This window comes from Danio aesculapii, chromosome 7 (genome assembly GCF_903798145.1).
Source record: "Danio aesculapii chromosome 7, fDanAes4.1, whole genome shotgun sequence".
NCBI lineage: Eukaryota > Metazoa > Chordata > Actinopteri > Cypriniformes > Danionidae > Danio > Danio aesculapii.
In genome coordinates this window covers 4,351,178-4,373,233 of record NC_079441.1, presented here as the reverse complement: position 1 = coordinate 4,373,233, position 22,056 = coordinate 4,351,178, and the positions used below count along the sequence as shown (strand labels likewise).

Genomic DNA, 22,056 nt, shown 5'->3' with positions numbered 1-22,056 from the left:
GTATACAATTAGTTGCTCTCATCATTATTTTTATGCATTCATATGAACATAGTTATTTTCCTGCAGAAAAAGTTGGGGTTCACAGTTGGGCTTCATCACATTAACATATGGAGACATACATATACGTCAAAAGATTTGACTTTGTACATGTACATTTTTGTCTCTCTCTGGTGAAATATTTTGGTCTAAATCTGCTTGTACTGTAATTTTCCTAAACTGGTTTGATAAATTGCAGAAATATGAATACATTCTAAATTAAGTGTTGGTTAGCAGTTTATATGCGTCTTCACACCTAGTTTCTTTCAGCACTGCAGAGGACAAGTACGTCAACAAAGATGATCTCAGACTTCCTTTTATCACAGTGCACACACACGCACACACACACAAACACACGCACAGTGTTATTTATGAACAGTTTCACAGTGTGATGAATATAAGACACACACACTAACACACTCTCGCACACATACTGTAGACACAACATCATGTTTGGTCCCCCTTTGTTTGATTACATCCATATTGAGGTCATTCAGAATCCAATCGCAATTTCTGTTGAGCTCATGAACACAATGGCAAATCAGCGCTGTTAAAGAAAGTGCTCAACAGCGCTTAAATGTTAGCAAGAAATCAAAAACTACAACCCTCATCATAATAACAAGACACACACTTTTTCAAGTAGTTTTTTCTCTGTTCCACCATTATACCTGAATGCCGGATCCTGTCAGAGAACATCATTTTGTTAGGTTTAAACACAGCCAGTAGAGTTTATTAATATCTAAAAACCTGTTAAAAAGCTGCAATCTATCTAGTAGCCAAAGCTGCATTAACAGTCCTCTGTCAGCCAGAAGTTGGCCAGAAAAACGTCCCGGTTATGTCCATAACCCACATTCCCTGAAGGAGGGAATAGAGACGTGTATCTAGGACAGATACAACTGGGGCTCTTCAATGAGACAACTGTAACCTGCCAAATTGTATCAGACAGGGCAGCACTAGCCTAGTGCGCCTATGGTAAGGCGCACCCAAAGGTCGAAGGTGCTGAAGCACCTGGTCTCTGTGCATAATTGACTGATCCAAAGATTGTAAAATAAACCAATCAATGAAAATGCAGATGCCCACGAGCCAGGGCATTCTCCATGCACAAAAACAGGAAGAGCCCAAAGGTGAGGAGCCTGTATTGCCATGCTCAGTCCACTGGGAAAAAACGGTATGAGGAGGGGGAGAACGATACATGGTACCGAGCGTCCTTCAAGTCAATAGCTCCAACCCAACCCCACGGACGGACGCAGTGAGGAATGCGTTTCTGCATAAACATCTTGATCGACAACCTGTGAAGATACCTGATCAAAAGGATCAGTTCTCTATCTTGGCTGGAGGGACTGGCTCGATTACATCCTTCACCAGAACAGCAATCTATTTGCTGTGGGGTAGCTTTGGGATGGGAAGTGCTCACCTCGGGAAGTGGCGCGAGCTACAAAATATGAGATTGGCTCTTACCTTCCTCACAGGATCCCACGAAGAGGCTAGACATGCGAAGGTCAGGAGGCCGTCCTCTGATATCCTCTGAGTCTGTGTCAAAGTGCACGTCCAATGCTGGCAGCGTCTGGGCTTTCACACCCAGATGGAGAAGAAACTTCTCTTTCTTGGATACCACCGGCCATGTGCAGCGCGCTTCATTCATATGCAGGGTCACTTCGCGGTCTGAATACCGGACTTAACGGTGACCTGGGTCGAGAGCAGTAACTTCCTGCGGGGCTCGACGCAATCACTAGCCAGTGGAATGGGCTGTGATGGTAGAGCGATCTTGGAGCAGTAGGAATAATGCTCTCAGTGAGGAACAGCCAGCACAGATGGGCCTGGCAGTAAGATGACTTCCGAGCCCACCAAAAAGTGACCTGCCCCATTGCGCACAGTTGATCTCACCATCGAGGACTCCTGGATAAAGCCCCCAACAGTGTCACCAAATAGGCCTGCCTGGGATATGGGCATGCCAAGAAAGAAAGCTTTGTCAGTGTGGCACAGATCTACCAGGGTAAGCCAAGAGTGACGTTTTCAGAACACTGTGTGGTCATCATCCTCCCAGGTCACGGGGGCCGGACTTGAAGATAACCAGAGCATAGTCAGCCACCGTGCTTATGCATAAGCCTGGGGAAGAACCACCCTTGTGCAGCACGGCCAACACTTGCGTTGGTACCGTGATGCAGAGCAGAGGGGCCATGGCCTGCAGCTGTGTGGGCTCTGGCCGTGAGAGACACCGATAACCCACCTACCTTGGATGGGGTTTTCAGCTTCCCCTCCAGGTGAGGAATAACTTCATACCTGCTAGCCGCCCCGCCATCAAGGGAGGTGAGGGTGGAAGCACATGAGGACCGGGTGGAGAAAAACGCCCTCTATGCCTGTGTGAGCTCAATGTGTTCTCCTGGGAAGAAGGGGACATGGGGCTGGAAGATTCCTCTTATATCAGCCTGCACATCGCACCCCTCTAGTCGGTCCAGCGGTGAGACTGGGGGGCAAGCCATCTCCAGCCTCACCACTGAAGCAGCCTAGGAAAGCACAGCCATTATGTCTGACTCCAGAACCGTGACCACGCATTGCACCCCATAAGGTGGTAGCAAGCCCAGGTGACAAAGTGATGAAGTTTAGATACAAATGTTTGTATTCAGACTTTGACCTATCAGGATAACTCTCTATCAGATTCAGAATGGTAATGAATATATCAGTGTTGTTGTGTTTGGTCTTGGCAGCACATATGTGCTACACTGCTACTGCTTTGATTATTACTGCCAGTATATTTACAGACATGCTTTCAGAGATTAAAACACACTGCTGCTGCAAACATAACATACATGAAAGCACATGGAAATACATCACATCTGTGTTTCTTCTTCTTTTAGCGCTGATCTCCATCCTGGATTCTGGATTCACTCAAGGTACTGAAGTATGTTTCTGCTGATGTTTCAAGTTCATATTTTGCCTTAAAGGGGTGGTCCACTACGATACCATATTTTAAACTTAATGTATAATGTAGCTGTGTGAACATAAACATCATCTCTGAATGTAAGACGCTCAAAGTTCAATGAAAAGGAAGACATAGGCTTTTACAGAGTTAGCTTAGCAAAGCCTACAGCGAACATAGTTTTGGGACTAAAAAATACATCAGGCTAGTGAGATCACAAGGCTTCTGGTAACGTGCATCCACCATGTGCACACACCCTGAGCAGCAAAGGGGCGTGGCCAGAGGCACTGTAATGTAATAGCAGAGAAAGCTAAAATGCTGTCTAAACGCTGCTATTTGTACAGAGCTTCTTCTGTTTCTTTATTTGGGCTTCCAAAGGACACAACACAAAGAGAGAAGTGCTTACAGTTTAATTTTATTTTAATTATGTTCCTGAAAATTGTTAAAAAAAAGATATAGCTAGCATTTGACAAAGGAGAACTTCCACAATCTCTCCCAGTTCAGTGCTGGATTTGGCTAAAACTCCTCCCACTGATGAATCTGTGGATTGTGAGCCACAACCTGCAAGTATTTTTATTTGGTAAAATTGATCAACTACAGGCACAGTTTCTAGCATTAACGGTATGTTGTAGCGAGGACGTAAACAAGGATGTAAACAATGGGAAATGCTGTTTGGCACCGCTAACAATTTAGCTACAAATTTATATTTATCAGTCAAACCGCTGTAAACACCCACAGTCTTCTACAGCACTGCCATGTCTCTCTATGCGGTTGATTTCAGTATCTCTCTATGCAGACGCTTTCCCTGCATTCTAAATCTCAAAGAACAAACTCGTAAAACATATGAGAACATTTTGTTACTTACACATGCTTATAACCCATATATATGTAAAAGACACTTGTCAGATTTAATTTTAGAGAGCAGGCATGAGCTTCAGCTTCATTCTACTATCCGATTGAGGCAGCTAATGTTGCTAACATCTTCTCTGACATTATGTTAGCTGACCAATCAGAGCCTCTTGAGGGCGGGCCTTTCAGAGGAACTAGGGAATATGACAGCCATTTTCATGTTAGCTGAGTAGCTGTATATAATCAAAGTAAGATAAATGAACAAATAATGTGATTTTCTACAAGTAAAGCATGAGCACACATTGCTTTGCATCTTCTAAACACAACTAAGCCTTAAAAATACACTGTGGACCACCCCTTGAAATATTTTGCATACATATTTTAACTGACATTTGTTTGTGTAGGATTTAATGATGATTAAAAACAACAATAATGTCGGCGCCAATAACCAAGTGGTTAGGTGCGCCGACATAAAGCACCATGGTGCTCACAGCTACCCGAGTTGGATTCCCGGCTCGAGGTCCTTTGCCGACCCTTCCCCTCTCTCTGCTTCCAATACTTTCCCGTCTGTAACCTTAACTGTCCTATCCAAATAAAGGTGAAACCCCCCCTAAAAAATAATTATTAAAAGAAAAAAAACAACAACAACAACAATAATAATAATAATAATAAACAGATGACATTTAACAATGAAATTATCTTTATACGTCATATAAAACTGAATAAATTGGGAGTCTAAACAGCCTCTGCAGATTTGCTGATTGCTTTTATCTTTATAGAAATGTTTAAATTATTAAGAATGATCATGTTTTTCTGTATCTATATATAACACAATACTGCAGTTTAAGATTAAACTGAGTGGATGCAAAATAATATTTAGACAGCATTAATATTCACATTTTACTTGACTGTTGACCAATTTAACAAGTGTCAAACAGAACTTTGTGTTCCTGTCAAAAGAAGGTTTTCAGTTCATAACAGCGATGATGATGATGATCATACTGTGATGATTTTTTCATTGACATTTTAAATGTGTATTAATCCAGCGAGACCAAAGCCTGTAGTGAAGGTGAGTCCAGATCAGCGAGTGTTCACTGGAGAGAGTCACTCTCACATGTGACATACAGACAGAAGGAAACATTCAGTGGATCAAATACAGCTGGATTAAAGATGGAGACACTCACAATCCATACAGTACATCACAGAAACTGTGCAGAGATCAGTGGTCTTAATCCTGAATTTAGAGAACGTCTGAAATACTTAAAAAATAAATATTTGCCTTTGTGCTTTTAAAATTGTCTACATGTAGGCGACAAATTAACCTCATCGTCACAGATCTATTTCAACAAAGCTGTTTGAGTTACTTTATGTTTCTTTCTTTCTCCTCAGCTTTACCCAGATCTACAGTGACTGTGACACCAGACAGTGCTGTATTCACTGGAGAGACAGTCAATCTGAAATGTGTGATTGAGTCTGATCACAGCTTCTGGACATATGAGTGGTATAATGACAGAAACTGTGCAAATTTACAGTCTGATGGTCATTACACTGTAAACAGAGACACTCTCACTATCAGAGGAGCTGCTGAGTCTGATCAGGGTCAGTACTGGTGTAGAGGACTCCTAGGATCAGTCTCAACACAATCATGTGCTGTTTATCTCTCAGTGAAGGGTGAGTTTAGTATTATTATCCTTTTAAACTCTCGTTAATAACACATATCCATTTCAGAATTAGATGATCTCGTACTACACAATTCTACACTTCATTGAGCTCGATGTATTTTTTCTGTGGTGTCTTTAATATTTTAGTGTCTCATGTACTTTTATTCTATAGTTCAAGTATTAGTTAAATAAAATCTGCTTTAATAAAGCTTTAATTATTCATATTTCCACACTAACTCTGATAATGCTGGTGTGACGGTCTTGCTTGGGCTGTCTTTTTACTGCACACTGTACAATGGAGACAGACAGCGCGTGTAAATAGTTGCTGGTTCATAAAGAAAATGGCCACTTCCACAGCAATGCTTCATTAACTCTGCTCTGTTTTATTTAAAACTGTTGTATATATATTTTATTTGCCAATGCCAATGAATTATTTTTAACTTTGTGATTGTATTGTGTAAATTTTAACAGTCTGAATATGTAAAACATAACACACTTTGAATTATAAATGACAAATAAATGAATGACAATACTTCATGTACAATCACTGAGTAATACAATTTAACTCAAAAAGAAAGTAAACATCCCCACCTAGTGGAGACTTTTAGCAACTCGTTTTGAATAATAAAAGAAAGAATTACAATTAATTAATAACATTTAACAACATACCTGTACAATGGAGACAGACAGCGCGTGTAAATAGTTGCTGGTTCATAAAGAAAATGGCCGCTTCTATATAAAACACAAGACAGCACACAAACTGATTACAATCAGGCCTCGTTATATAAACACGTTATAACTCGAGATTGAGCAACACACTCGACGCCAAACACAACTCAACAGTGTCCCAACATATTCACCGAAACATTCAGTCACAATAACGCAGATATTTATGTGCTTTAAACACTTATAAATGGTCATTTTCCAACCGGGAGACACGTGTGACTTACCCGCAGCAATGCTTCATTAACTCTGCTGTGGGCGATCTGTAGACACGCACACTGTAGAGGGCGCTGTCCCCATTTAGGCATTAATTTAACACACTTCTTTGCTCCGTTACACTGGTGTAGTTTTATAAGCTTATTATGATCTTTAAATAAGCAACATATTGTGCACATTTCAGTTGTTTTATATGAGGATTTGGGAGGAAAACATCTACGTAAACGGTCCACAAAGTGAATACCTGCAAACTCAGACGGACTAGATCTTTAATCGAATGCAGCACATTTCTGTTTTCATCAATGTTGATTAATTTTTGCATTAATGCAGAGAGACCAAAGCCTGTAGTGAAGGTGAGACCAGATCAGCGAGTGTTTATTGGAGAGACAGTCACTCTCAAATGTGACATACAGACAGGAGGAAACATTGAGTGGATCAAATACAGCTGGATTAAAGATGGAGACACTCAAAAACCATACAGAACAACATCAGCAGCAGAGTTGAGTTTCAGAGCTGATTCTGTGTCTGTCAGTGGTCAATACAGCTGTCGAGGAGAGAGATCAGACTCACAGAGATCAGACATCAGTGCTGCTGTTACTCTGACTGTATCAGGTGAGGCTTCACATTCACAACTCTACAATCAGTATTCATCATCTATATTTGAGGCTCAGTTCTTTCATATTATTTATATTTTAACAATTTAATCAATCATTAATTTTCATTATTTCACCCTCCTGCAGTTCCCTCTCGAACCCCAGTATGGGAAACACTGATTTATAGGACAGAAATTGTTCAGAGATCAGTGGTCTTGATTCTGGCTTTAGAGAATGTCTTAAATACATATAAAAAAGAAATATATGGCTTTGTGTTTCTAAATTTTCCACATACTGGCAATGATGTTAAAATAATTATCCTTATTACAGATACAGGCAAACAATATTAAATGAATATTTTGATTGAAAGAGCTGTTTGAGTTACTTTATGTTTCTGTCTTTCTCCTCAGCTTTACCCAGATCTACAGTGACTGTGAGACCAGACAGTGCTGTATTCACTGGAGAGACAGTCAATCTGAAGTGTGTGATTGAGTCTGGTCACAGAGACTGGACATATGAGTGGTATAAAGACACAAACAGAGTAAAGTTACAGTCTGATGCTCATTACAGAGTACACAGAGACACTCTCACTATCAGAAGAGCAGCTGAGTCTGATCAGGGTCAGTACTGGTGTAGAGGACGGAGATCAGGAAGACCAAACTCATCACAATCAAGCTCTGCTGTTTCTCTCTCAGTGAAGGGTGAGCTGAATTTTATTATCTTCATAAACTCTTTTAAATCCATTCGAGAAACTTCAATAATAACATTTTAATTCTGGGATTAGTGTGCAATCATTAGATTAGATTAGATTAGATTAGATTCAACTTTATTGTCATTACACATGTACAAGTACAAGGCAACGAAATGCAGTTTAGGTCTAACCAGCAGTGCAATAGCAGCAAGTGCAGGATACAGGTATAAGTTATAAAGTGCAGTTATAGAAAAACTATGGTAATATTTACAGATGGATGTACTATGAACATTATATACAGGTTGTATTAGCTATGAACAGAGATTTGCATAAATGAATATATGTACAGGATGCTATTAATAATCAGGAGTGCAGATAGATAAACATAATTACAAATTACAAATGTCCATGTGCTGTGGGTATGTACAGTTCAAGTAAATGAATCAGTGCAATGAATATGTGCAAACTTTAAATGTGCAAATGTTAAATAGTGCAGTGATTGTGAGGAGTATAAGTTAGAGGAGTGTGGGGGGTGTATTGGGGGGGGTACTTTTATTTGGTAAAATTGATCAACTACAGGCACAGTTTCTAGCATTAACGGTATGTTGTAGCGAGGACGTAAACAAGGATGTAAACAATGGGAAATGCTATTTGGCACCGCTAACAATTTAGCTACAAATTTATATTTATCAGTCAAACCGCTGTAAACACCCACAGTCTTCTACAGCACTGCCATGTCTCTCTATGCGGTCGATTTCAGTGTCTCTCTATGCAGACGCTTTCCCTGCATTCTAACTCTCAAACAACAAACTCTTAAAAGATATGAGAACGTTTTATGTTACTTACACACGCTTATAACCCATATATATGTGAAAGACACTTGTCAGATTTTATTTTAAAGAGCAGGCATGAGCTTCAGCTTCATTCTACTATCTGATTTAGTTGCTAACAGCTTCTCTGACATTATGTTAGCTGACCAATCAGAGCCTCTTGAGGGCGGGCCTTTCAGAGGAACTAGGGAATATGACAGCCATTTTCATGTTAGCTGAGTAGCTGTATATAATCAAAGTAAGATAAATGAACAAATAATGTGATTTTCTACAAGTAAAGCATGAGCACACATTGCTTTGCATCTTCTAAACACAACTAAGCCTTAAAAATACACTGTGGACCACCCCTTGAAATATTTTGCAAACATATTTTAACTGACATTTGTTTGTGTAGGATTTAACGATGATTAAAAACAACAATAATGTTGGCACCAATAACCAAGTGGTTAGGTGCGCCGACATAAAGCACCATAGTGCTCACGGCGACCCGAGTTGGATTCCCGGCTCGAGATCCTTTGCCGACCCTTCCCCTCTCTCTGCTTCCAATACTTTCCCGTCTGTAACCTTAACTGTCCTATCAAAATTAAAGGTGAAACCCCCCCTAAAAAATAATTATTAAAAGAAAAAAAAAAACAACAACAACAATAATAATAATAATAAACAGATGACATTTAACAATGAAATTATCTTTATATGTCATATAAATCTGAATAAATTGAGAGTCTAAACAGCCTCTGCAGATTTGCTGATTGCTTTTATCTTTATAGAAATGTTTAAATTAATAAGAATGATCATGTTTTTCTGTATCTATATATAACACAATACTGCAGTTTAAGATTAAACTGAGTGGATGCAAAATAATATTTAGACAGCATAAATATTCACATTTTACTTGACTGTTGACCAATTTAACAAGTGTCAAACAGAACTTTGTGTTCCTGTCAAAAGAAGGTTTTCAGTTCATAACAGCGATGATGATGATGATCATACTGTGATGATTTTTTCATTGACATTTTAAATGTGTATTAATCCAGCGAGACCAAAGCCTGTAGTGAAGGTGAGTCCAGATCAGCGAGTGTTCACTGGAGAGACCGTCACTCTCACATGTGACATACAGACAGGAGGAAACAATCAGTGGATCAAATACAGCTGGACTAAAGATGGAGACACTCACAATCCATACAGTACATCACAGAAACTGTGCAGAGATCAGTGGTCTTAATCCTGAATTTAGAGAACGTCTTAAATACTTCAAAAATAAATATTTGCCTTTCTGTTTTTAAAATTGTCTACATACAGACGACAAGCTAACCTCATCATCACAGATCTATTTAAACAATGTTTGAGTCACTTCATGTTTCTGTCTTTCTCCTCAGCTTTACCCAGATCTACAGTGACTGTGACACCAGACAGTGCTGTATTCACTGGAGAGACAGTCAATCTGAAGTGTGTGATTGAGTCTGATGACTGTGACTGGACATATGAGTGGTATAAAGACAGAAACAGTGTAAAGTTACAGTCTGATGGTCATTACACTGTAAACAGAGACACTCTCACTATCAGAGGAGCTGCTGAGTCTGATCAGGGTCAGTACTGGTGTAGAGGACTCCTAAGATCAGTCTCAACACAATCATCTGATGTTTTTCTCTCAGTGAAGGGTGAGTTCAGTATTATTATCCTTTTAAACTCTCGTTAATAACACATACCCATTTCAGAATTAAATGATCTCGTACTACACAATTCTACACTTAATTGAGCTCAATGTATTTTTTCTGTGGTGTCTTTAATATTTTAGTGTCTCATGTACTTTTATTCTATAGTTCAAGTATTAGTTAAATAAAATCTGCTTTAATAAAGCTTTAATTATTCATATTTCCACACTAACTCTGATAATGCTGGTGTGACGGTCTTGCTTGGGCTGTCTTTTTACTGCACACTGTACAATGGAGACAGAAACCGCGTGTAAATAGTTGCTGGTTCATAAAGAAAATGACCACTTCCACAGAAACGCTTCATTAACTCTGCTCTGTTTTATTTAAAACTGTTGTATATATATTTTATTTGCCAATGCCAATGAATTATTTTTAACTTTGTGATCGTATAGTGTAAATTTTAACAGTCTGAATATGTAAAACATAACACACTTTGAATTATAAATGACAAATAAATGAATGACAATACTTAATATACAATCACTGAGTAATACAATTTAACTCAAAAAGAAAGTAAACATCCCCACCTAGTGGAGACTTTTAGCAACTCGTTTTGAATAATAAAAGAATTACAATTAATTAATAACATTTAACAACATACCTGTACAATGGAGACAGACAGCGCGTGTAAATAGTTGCTGGTTCATAAAGAAAATGGCCACTTCTATATAAAACACAAGACAGCACACAAACTGATTACAATCAGGCCTCGTTATCTAAACACGTTATAACTCGAGATTGAGCAACACACTCGACGCCAAACACAACTCAACAGTGTCCCAACATATTCACCGAAACATTCAGTCACAATAAAGCAGATATTTATGTGCTTTAAACACTTATAAATGGTCATTTTCCAACCGGGAGAAACGTGTGACTTACCCGCAGCAATGCTTCATTAACTCTGCTGTGGGCGATCTGTAGACACGCACACTGTAGAGGGCGCTGTCCCCATTTAGGCATTAATTTAACACACTTCTTTGCTCCGTTACACTGGTGTAGTTTTATAAGCTTTATTATGATCTTTAAATAAGCAACATATTGTGCACATTTCAGTTGTTTTATATGAGGATTTGGGAGGAAAACATCTACGTAAACGGTCCACAAAGTGAATACCTGCAAACTCAGACGGACTAGATCTTTAATCGAATGCAGCACATGTCTGTTTTCATCAATGTTGATTAATTTTTGCATTAATGCAGAGAGACCAAAGCCTGTAGTGAAGGTGAGACCAGATCAGCGAGTGTTTATTGGAGAGACAGTCACTCTCAAATGTGACATACAGACAGGAGGAAACATTGAGTGGATCAAATACAGCTGGATTAAAGATGGAGACACTCAAAAACCATACAGAACAACATCAGCAGCAGAGTTGAGTTTCAGAGCTGATTCTGTGTCTGTCAGTGGTCAATACAGCTGTCGAGGAGAGAGATCAGACTCACAGAGATCAGACATCAGTGCTGCTGTTACTCTGACTGTATCAGGTGAGGCTTCACATTCACAACTCTACAATCAGTATTCATCATCTATATTTGAGGCTCAGTTCTTTCATATTATTTATATTTTAACAATTTAATCAATCATTAATTTTCATTATTTCACCCTCCTGCAGTTCCCTCTCGAACCCCATTTTGGGAAACACTGATTTATAGGACAGAAACTGTTCAGAGATCAGTGGTCTTGATTCTGGCTTTAGAGAATGTCTTAAATACATATAAAAAAAGAAATATATGGCTTTGTGTTTCTACATTTTCCACATACTGGCAATGATGTTAAAATAATTATCCTTATTACAGATACAGGCAAACAATATTAAATGAATATTTTGATTGAAAGAGCTGTTTGAGTTACTTTATGTTTCTGTCTTTCTCCTCAGCTTTACCCAGATCTACAGTGACTGTGACACCAGACAGTGCTGTATTCACTGGAGAGACAGTCAATCTGAAGTGTGTGATTGAGTCTGGTCACAGAGACTGGACATATGAGTGGTATAAAGACACAAACAGAGTAAAGTTACAGTCTGATGGTCATTACAGAGTAAACAGAGACACTCTCACTATCAGAAGAGCAGCTGAGTCTGATCAGGGTCAGTACTGGTGTAGAGGACGGAGATCAGGAAGACCAAACTCATCACAATCAAGCTCTGCTGTTTATCTCTCAGTGAAGGGTGAGCTGAATATTATTATCTTCATAAACTCTTTTAAATCCATTCGAGAAACTTCAATAATAACATTTTAATTCTGGGATTAGTGTGCAATCATTAGATTAGATTAGATTAGATTAGATTCAACTTTATTGTCATTACACATGTACAAGTACAAGGCAACGAAATGCAGTTTAGGTCTAACCAGCAGTGCAATAGCAGCAAGTGCAGGATACAGGTATAAGTTATAAAGTGCAGTTATAGAAAAACTATGGTAATATTTACAGATGGATGTACTATGAACATTATATACAGGTTGTATTAGCTATGAACAGAGATTTGCATAAATGAATATATGTACAGGATGCTATTAATAATCAGGAGTGCAGATAGATAAACATAATTACAAATTACAAATGTCCATGTGCAGTGGGTATGTACAGTTCAAGTAAATGAATCAGTGCAATGAATATGTGCAAACTTTAAATGTGCAAATGTTAAATAGTGCAGTGATTGTGAGGAGTATAAGTTAGAGGAGTGTGGGGGGTGTATTGGGGGGGGTACTTTTATTTGGTAAAATTGATCAACTACAGGCACAGTTTCTAGCATTAACGGTATGTTGTAGCGAGGACGTAAACAAGGATGTAAACAATGGGAAATGCTGTTTGGCACCGCTAACAATTTAGCTACAAATTTATATTTATCAGTCAAACCGCTGTAAACACCCACAGTCTTCTACAGCACTGCCATGTCTCTCTATGCGGTCGATTTCAGTGTCTCTCTATGCAGACGCTTTCACTGCATTCTAACTCTCAAACAACAAACTCTTAAAAGATATGAGAACGTTTTATGTTACTTACACACGCTTATAACCCAAATATATGTGAAAGACACTTGTCAGATTTTATTTTAAAGAGCAGGCATGAGCTTCAGCTTCATTCTACTATCTGATTTAGTTGCTAACAGCTTCTCTGACATTATGTTAGCTGACCAATCAGAGCCTCTTGAGGGCGGGCCTTTCAGAGGAACTAGGGAATATGACAGCCATTTTCATGTTAGCTGAGTAGCTGTATATAAACAAAATAAGATAAATGAACAAATAATGTGATTTTCTACAAGCATGAGCACACATTGCTTTGCATCTTCTAAACACAACTAAGCCTTAAAAATACACTGTGGACCACCCCTTGAAATATTTTGCATACATATTTTAACTGACATTTGTTTGTGTAGGATTTAACGATGATTAAAAACAACAATAATGTTGGCACCAATAACCAAGTGGTTAGGTGCGCCGACATAAAGCACCATAGTGCTCACAGCGACCCGAGTTGGATTCCCGGCTCGAGATCCTTTGCCGACCCTTCCCCTCTCTCTGCTTCCAATACTTTCCCGTCTGTAACCTTAACTGTCCTATCAAAATTAAAGGTGAAACCCCCCCTAAAAAATAATTATTAAAAGAAAAAAAAAACAACAACAATAATAATAATAATAAACAGATGACATTTAACAATGAAATTATCTTTATATGTCATATAAATCTGAATAAATTGGGAGTCTAAACAGCCTCTGCAGATTTGCTGATTGCTTTTATCTTTATAGAAATGTTTAAATTAATAAGAATGATAATGTTTTTCTGTATCTATATATAACACAATACTGCAGTTTAAGATTAAACTAAGTGGATGCAAAAGAATATTTAGACAGCGTAAATATTCACATTTTACTTGACTGTTGACCAATTTAACAAGTGTCAAACAGAACTTTGTGTTCCTGTCAAAAGAAGGTTTTCAGTTCATAACAGCGATGATGATGATGATCATACTGTGATGCTTTTTTCATTGACATTTCAAATGTGTATTAATCCAGCGAGACCAAAGCCTGTAGTGAAGGTGAGTCCAGATCAGCGAGTGTTCACTGGAGAGACCGTCACTCTCACATGTGACATACAGACAGGAGGAAACAATCAGCGGATCAAATACAGCTGGACTAAAGATGGAGACACTCACAATCCATACAGTACATCACAGAAACTGTGCAGAGATCAGTGGTCTTAATCCTGAATTTAGAGAACGTCTTAAATACTTCAAAAATAAATATTTGCCTTTCTGTTTTTAAAATTGTCTACATACAGACGACAAGCTAACCTCATCATCACAGATCTATTTAAACAATGTTTGAGTCACTTCATGTTTCTGTCTTTCTCCTCAGCTTTACCCAGATCTACAGTGACTGTGACACCAGACAGTGCTGTATTCACTGGAGAGACAGTCAATCTGAAGTGTGTGATTGAGTCTGATGACTGTGACTGGACATATGAGTGGTATAAAGACAGAAACAGAGTAAAGTTACAGTCTGATGGTCATTACACTTTAAACAGAGACACTCTCACTATCAGAGGAGCTGATTGGTCTGATCAGGGTCAGTACTGGTGTAGAGGACTCCTAAGATCAGTCTCAACACAATCATCTGATGTTTTTCTCTCAGTGAAGGGTGAGTTCAGTATTATTATCCTTTTAAACTCTCGTTAATAACACATACCCATTTCAGAATTAAATGATCTCGTACTACACAATTCTACACTTAATTGAGCTCAATCTATTTTTTCTGTGGTGTCTTTAATATTTTAGTGTCTCATGTACTTTTATTCTATAGTTCAAGTATTAGTTAAATAAAATCTGCTTTAATAAAGCTTTAATTATTCATATTTCCACACTAACTCTGATAATGCTGGTGTGACGGTCTTGCTTGGGCTGTCTTTTTACTGCACACTGTACAATGGAGACAGAAAGCGCGTGTAAATAGTTGCTGGTTCATAAAGAAAATGACCACTTCCACAGAAACGCTTCATTAACTCTGCTCTGTTTTATTTAAAACTGTTGTATATATATATATTTTATTTGCCAATGCCAATGAATTATTTTTAACTTTGTGATCGTATAGTGTAAATTTTAACAGTCTGAATATGTAAAACATAACACACTTTGAATTATAAATGACAAATAAATGAATGACAATACTTCATGTACAATCACTGAGTAATACAATTTAACTCAAAAAGAAAGTAAACATCCCCACCTAGTGGAGACTTTTAGCAACTCGTTTTGAATAATAAAAGAAAGAATTACAATTAATTAATAACATTTAACAACATACCTGTACAATGGAGACAGACAGCGCGTGTAAATAGTTGCTGGTTCATAAAGAAAATGGCCACTTCTATATAAAACACAAGACAGCGCACAAACTGATTACAATCAGGCCTAGTTATCTAAACACGTTATAACTCAAGATTGAGCAACACACTCGACGCCAAACACAACTCAACAGTGTCCCAACATATTCACCGAAACATTCAGTCACAATAACGCAGATATTTATGAGCTTTAAACACTTATAAATGGTCATTTTCCAACCGGGAGAAACGTGTGACTTACCCGCAGCAATGCTTCATTAACTCTGCTGTAGGCGATCTCTACTCCACGCGCTTTTTACAACACGCACACTGTAGAGGGCGCTGTCCCCATTTAGGCATTAATTTAACACACTTCTTTGCTCCGTTACGGTGGTGTAGTTTTATAAGCTTTATTATGATCTTTAAATAAGCAACATATTGTGCACATTTCAGTTGTTTTAGATGAGGATTTGGGAGGAAAACATCTATGTAAACGGTCCACAAAATTAATATCTGCAAATTCAGATGGACTAGATCAGGGGTCACCAATCTCGGTCCAGGAGGGCCGGTGTCCCTCCAGGGTTTAGCTCCAACTTGCCCCAACACACCTGCCTGGGTGTTTCAAGTATACCTAGTAAGACGTTGATTAGCTTGTTCAGATGTGTTTGATTAGGGTTGGAGCTAAAATCTGCAGGACACCGGCCCTCCAGGAACAAGTTTGGTGACCCCTGGACTAGATCTTTAATCGAATGCAGCACATTTCTCTGTTTTCATCAATATTTTGTGTGTATTAATCCAGAGAGACCAAGGCCTGTAGTAAGGGTGAGTCCAGATCAGCGAGTGTTCACTGGAGAGACAGTCACTCTCACATGTGACATACAGACAGGAAGAAACATTCAGTGGATCAAATACAGCTGGATTAAAGATGGAGACCCTTACTATCAATACAATCCTTACTATCAATACAATCTGTACACACCATCAGCAGCAGAGTGGAGTTTCAGAGCTGATTCTGTGTCTGTCAGTGGTCAATACAGCTGTAGAGGAGAGAGATCAGACTCACAGAGATCAGACATCAGTGCTGCTGTTACTCTGACTGTATCAGGTGAGGCTTCACATTCACAACTCTACAATCAGTATTCATCATCTATATTTGAGGCTCAGTTCTTTCATATTATTTATATTTTAACAATTTAATCAATCATTAATTTTCATTATTTCACCCTCCTGCAGTTCCCTCTCGAACCCCATTTTGGGAAACACCGATTTATAGGACAGAAACTGTTCAGAGATCAGTGGTCTTGATTCTGGCTTTAGAGAATGTCTTAAATACATATAAAAAAGAAATATATGGCTTTGTGTTTCTAAATTTTCCACATACTGGCAATGATGTTAAAATAATTATCCTTATTACAGATACAGCCAAACAATATTAAATGAATATTTTGACTGAAAGAGCTGTTTGAGTCACTTTATGTTTCTGTCTTTCTCCTCAGCTTTACCCAGATCTACAGTGACTGTGACACCAGACAGTGCTGTATTCACTGGAGAGACAGTCAATCTGAAGTGTGTGATTGAGCCTGATCACAGAGACTGGACATTTGAGTGGTATAAAGACAGAAACAGTGTAAAGTTACAGTCTGATGCTCATTACAGAGTACACAGAGACACTCTTACTATAAGAAGAGCTGCTGAGTCTGATCAGGGTCAGTACTGGTGTAGAGGACGGAGATCAGGAAGACCAAACTCATCTCAATCAAGCTCTGCTGTTTATCTCTCAGTGACGGGTGAGCTGAATGTTATTATCCTCATAAACTCTTTCAAATCAATAGAATTTTAATTCTGGGATTAGTGTGCAATCATTAGTCTAACATACACTGTTTATATCTACACACTTACCATAACAATGTCGTATTTTATGTATACGTATTTATTTATTCATCTCAATTACACACACATTCCCATCTCAATTACACACACATTCCCATCTCAATTACACACACATTCCCATCTCAATTACACACACATTCCCATCTCAATTACACACTTTCATATCTCAATTACACACATTCCCATCTCAATTACACACACATTCCCATCTCAATTACACACTTTCATATCTCAATTACACACATTCCCATCTCAATTACACACACATTCCCATCTCAATTACACACTTTCATATCTCAATTACACACATTCCCATCTCAATTACACACACTTTGCTATCTCAATTACACACACTTTCCCATCTCAATTACACACACTTTCCCATCTCAATTACACACACTCTTAAGTCATCGTTTTCTGTAAAGCCAATCACAGACTTGAATTGATTAACCTGATTATTATTTTGTCAGTCACTGAAAAAAAATAATTAAAGATGATTCCTTGGATTTACTCAATTTTCTTTCGTTAAGTGGTTGCAAAAATTAATTTGGGCTGAATTTAAACAAACAAATTAAGTTGAACATTATTAAATGTAATTTGTTTGTTTAAATTCAACACAAATAAATTGTTTGCAACAGTTTTGCATGCAACACTTTTTCCAGTGGTTAAAAATCGGACTGCATTTAACATCAATTTTTAACCGTTTTATGTGAGGCTCAAGACGGTTATGAAATTCATAAAACTGCTGATATTAATAGTTTATTCATATATTGAGACTAAACAGGTGTGTGTTGTGTTGTGTAGATGGTGCTGTGATTCTGAAGAGTTCTGCTAATCCTGTGATTGATGGAGAAACTCTGACTCTACACTGTTTACATCGATCTACAACCTCCTCCATCATCACAGCTGATTTCTATAAAGACGGATCACTGATCCAGAATCAGACAGGAGAGATGAGCATCCCTACAGTCTCAAAGTCTGATGAGGGTTTCTACTACTGTAAAACAGAGAGAGGAGAGTCGCCGCACAGCTGGATCTCAGTCAGAGGTGAGACTCACTGCAGTTCTGATGAAATCAAGTCTATCGCTTAACTGCCAGCTGCTCATTATCTCAGATATTTAACATGGACAATAATATAACAGAACATATTGAACTCATCAGTGCCTCATAATTACAACATCATACAACTCAATGAAATGAAGAGAGTGTTAGGATTTTTACTCTCCACAAAAAAATGTCCTTTCTTGAAAATAATGTTGTCTTCTGCTCCTGCAATTTCAGGTTTAGGTTTGCGCTCAAAACTTTAGGATTTCTCGGAGAACTTTTTCACGAGCCCTTTGTAATGTTGCTCAAATTACTTGTTTCTCGTTTTCATTCTCAGCTTTAGATCAGATTTCTGTCTACAAGATTGTCAGTTTTCTTCTGGCAGTTTGTGTGTATCTGCTCATGACAGCTGTACTGATCTACAAACACATCAGAGCGAGAGGTACAAATACTGTTTGCTCTTTTACATTACACAGATCAATATTCACAACCAATGGAGCTCGTTATAAACAATAATGAGAGTTTAAATAAAACCTTGAACAGAACTTAACAATAAAATAAATATGTGTGTGTTTCAGTTTCATAATCTACTGAAGACCAAAGTCACTTTGCCCTAACAGAGTAAGAAAATTAAGTCTGATAACAGCACGTGGAGTCTGAGAAACACTCTGGATCAGATCAAGATCAGATCATCACAAGACTTCAGACACACGTTCACACTCTCATTCATACAGACAGCTCAGTTTCTCCAGCTCATCTACACTGAGTGTGTTTAGATTGAGAAACCCACATCAACACATGGAGGACATGAAAACTCCACACAGAAAGACCCTAACAGAACTCAAACCAGGGACCTTCTCACTCTTTACTGAGCCAACATGTGCCTTACATGATGAAAATAAATGTGTCTGTGAGTGTTTATCACAGCTCCACTGTTGAAGAGTAAAGCTAATATTAACAAAGAGAGAGATGTCAATCTGATATTAATCCGATAACTAATATGAGTGTTTAGAGTCTGGTTTTCACACACTCCTCAGCACTGAGACAGCTCTTCTTAAGGTTCTCAATAACCTCCTCATGACCTCTCGACTCTGTTAGCTTGTTGACTCTGTTAGAGGTTTCCTCTGCTTTACAGTTTCTCACTGCATTCTTATCTCACGATTCGATGCTCTCTGTGTTTCTGGCACTGCTCTATCTTAGTTTATTCAAACCTGTCTGACTATCTCATGGTGTTCCTTGGGATTTTGTTGTTGGGTCTTTACTTTTTATCATGTACACATTTAATTAATTACATCAGTTCTCAACACAACTCTCCACTGCCCACAAACGCCATTTCAGTACGGAGACCCGGAAGAGACGTGGTGGTGATGGTGGGAAAAAAAAAAAAGGTTGAAGAAAAAAAAAAATTGGTGGAAGAAAAAAAAAAACAGAGTGATAGGAAAACTGTTTCTCCACAAACACTTCCTGTTCTCTTCATTCACTTTTGCCGAAATTCTCCCGTATTTTACCATTCTATCCCACTATCATCCTATCATTAAAGGGCACCTATGGTAAAAAATCTACTTTTCAAGCTGTTTGGACAGCCATTTGTGCATGTATGGTGTATAGACCGTCATATTGGGGTGATATAAACACACCCAGTGCTTTTTTTTTCAATTTAACAACATAAAAAACGGTGGACCAATTGGAGCGGTTTTCAAACCGACCGCAACTTTACGTAGGAGAGCGGTCCCCCCGCCCACCAATATTGATTGACAGGCGCGTCATCATATCCTCAGTTTGTTGATTCACGTCCGCCATTTTCAGCGTGAGTCGAAGCAATATCACTAAAGGAACACGCTAGCTCTATTTTTAGATGCAAGGCTCATTGGGCTCAACACAAGATCAATATTCTCCACATTATCGCTCTAATCAGAATTATTGGTTGTATCTTTTGGTAGGTTTGCAAACATGTGTACTTCTCATCGAGTCTACCTTATACTTCAGCCGTTTGCATTTCTCGCCATCCCAGAAGCTCCCTGTGATCTTAACTAGCATGCGTTTTACAATTCTAAACATCGGTTTCTATCAGGGTACACTCAAGTCGACGGCTGGGCGCCGCGGACCGCTGCAGAAACCTTTAGAATTCAAAAATGCGTGGCGCGACGATTCGGGACACTTCATGTTTCTGCCGCACCACAGAGAGTGTCTGGTGTGCCGTGTCGCGGCTTCGAGCGGCGCATCCGGTGCCTCAGTCAAAGTTAATTCAGTGTGCGTGGTTATTAGTCTCGGTGTACAAGCTCGGCACTTGAAACTAGCACACAGTTGGCTGTAAAACTGTACAAAGACACAAATGATTTTGTACTCTCTGCTTGGTCTGTGTCCGAGTCGTACATGTACGACTGAATGCTGTACCTCTCACTTCTGCTCGTTCTCGCAGTCTGCCTGTCAGACTCTGTTGCAAACGCAGAGCGGGTGAGCTCATGGCCCCGCCCCCTTGTTACGTTGGGTGGGAAGCCGAAACTAATTTACATGTGAAGCAACACACCCCTAAATCAGCGAGCTGTGGACACGCCCCCAACATGACACTTTAACACATTATAATAAAACAATCTGAATTGTGTTTTAAACTGAACTTAAACTGGCACACTCAGAAGAACCAGAATATTAATATTAAATCAGAAAAGAGGTAAACTATGGGCCCTTTAAGTATTTTCCCATATTTCTGATATATTTTTAATATTAAAAGCACGCTGAAATGAATATTACAATGTCTGCATTCACCTTCTTTACATTAATGTTGTGCATCGATCGTCGCCTTTCATATGCTACCTCTTAACCAGTGAATGCATGTATAAGCGCTGACTGACACGCTCCATACAATAAACTGATCCCAGATCAGCTTCAGTACACACCATTTACAGACGAGCAAAAGTGCAGGACACTTATGAATTCGGGTGTATGTTTAAACAGAGAAATAGACTGAATAATAAGTAAACATCTCCATCCTGCATGTTTTATATTAAACAGCTCATTTTCTCTTAAATGAGCACAAACAGTTTCTAAAGTATTGGAGTGCTTTCATTATAGATCTGTGCATTCTTACAGAGACACCTCTGTTATCAAACTAAACAACACGAGAGATTCATTTGCTGCTCACTTGTTTGATAACAGGTGTCACTTTAAACAGAAGCTGATCTGGGATCAGTTTATCATACGGAGCGCGTCTGTCAGGCAGTGCTTATACATGCATTCACTGGTTCAGAGGTTGCTTATGAAAGGTGATGATCGACACACAGCTTTAATGGAAAGAAAGTGGGATAGAATGGTAAAATACGGGAGAATTTCAGCAAAAACAGCAGGGTTTACATAAATGAAGAGAACAGGAAGTGTTTGTGGAGAAACAGCTTTGCGAGGGAACGCAAAAAACCTTACAAATATGTTTTCCTATCACTCATTCCTATCGTTTTTTTTCTTCCACCAATTTTTCCCCCACCATCACGTCTCTTCCGGGTCTCCGTATTTCAGCATGTGTTAATGATATAAATGCTTAGATGACAATAACTCAAATGTATTAATGTAATGAAGACAAAACAG

The 22,056-nt window shown here is 38.6% G+C and overlaps 2 protein-coding genes across 2 annotated transcripts in view; both read left to right on the top strand.

Annotated features, from left to right (window-relative positions):
• Nucleotides 1-2,406: 2,406 nt before the first annotated feature.
• On the top strand, nucleotides 2,407-12,392 carry LOC130232607 (obscurin-like). Its single transcript, XM_056462584.1, has 7 exons — nucleotides 2,407-2,494; nucleotides 2,892-2,927; nucleotides 5,192-5,473; nucleotides 6,733-7,014; nucleotides 11,431-11,712; nucleotides 12,105-12,216; nucleotides 12,314-12,392. The coding sequence occupies exons 1-7, from the start codon at nucleotides 2,407-2,409 to the stop codon at nucleotides 12,390-12,392; spliced, it is 1,161 nt and encodes a 386-aa protein (XP_056318559.1).
• A 1,974-nt stretch (nucleotides 12,393-14,366) lies between these two features.
• Nucleotides 14,367-22,056, top strand: part of LOC130232606 (Fc receptor-like protein 5) — a 33,504-nt gene continuing 25,814 nt past the window's right edge. Inside the window, exons 1-5 of the mRNA XM_056462583.1 lie at nucleotides 14,367-14,445; nucleotides 14,583-14,713; nucleotides 16,429-16,651; nucleotides 17,043-17,333; nucleotides 18,241-18,483. Of these exons, the coding sequence (XP_056318558.1) occupies nucleotides 14,367-14,445; nucleotides 14,583-14,713; nucleotides 16,429-16,651; nucleotides 17,043-17,333; nucleotides 18,241-18,483 (967 nt within the window). The remainder of the gene's footprint in view (nucleotides 14,446-14,582; nucleotides 14,714-16,428; nucleotides 16,652-17,042; nucleotides 17,334-18,240; nucleotides 18,484-22,056) is intronic.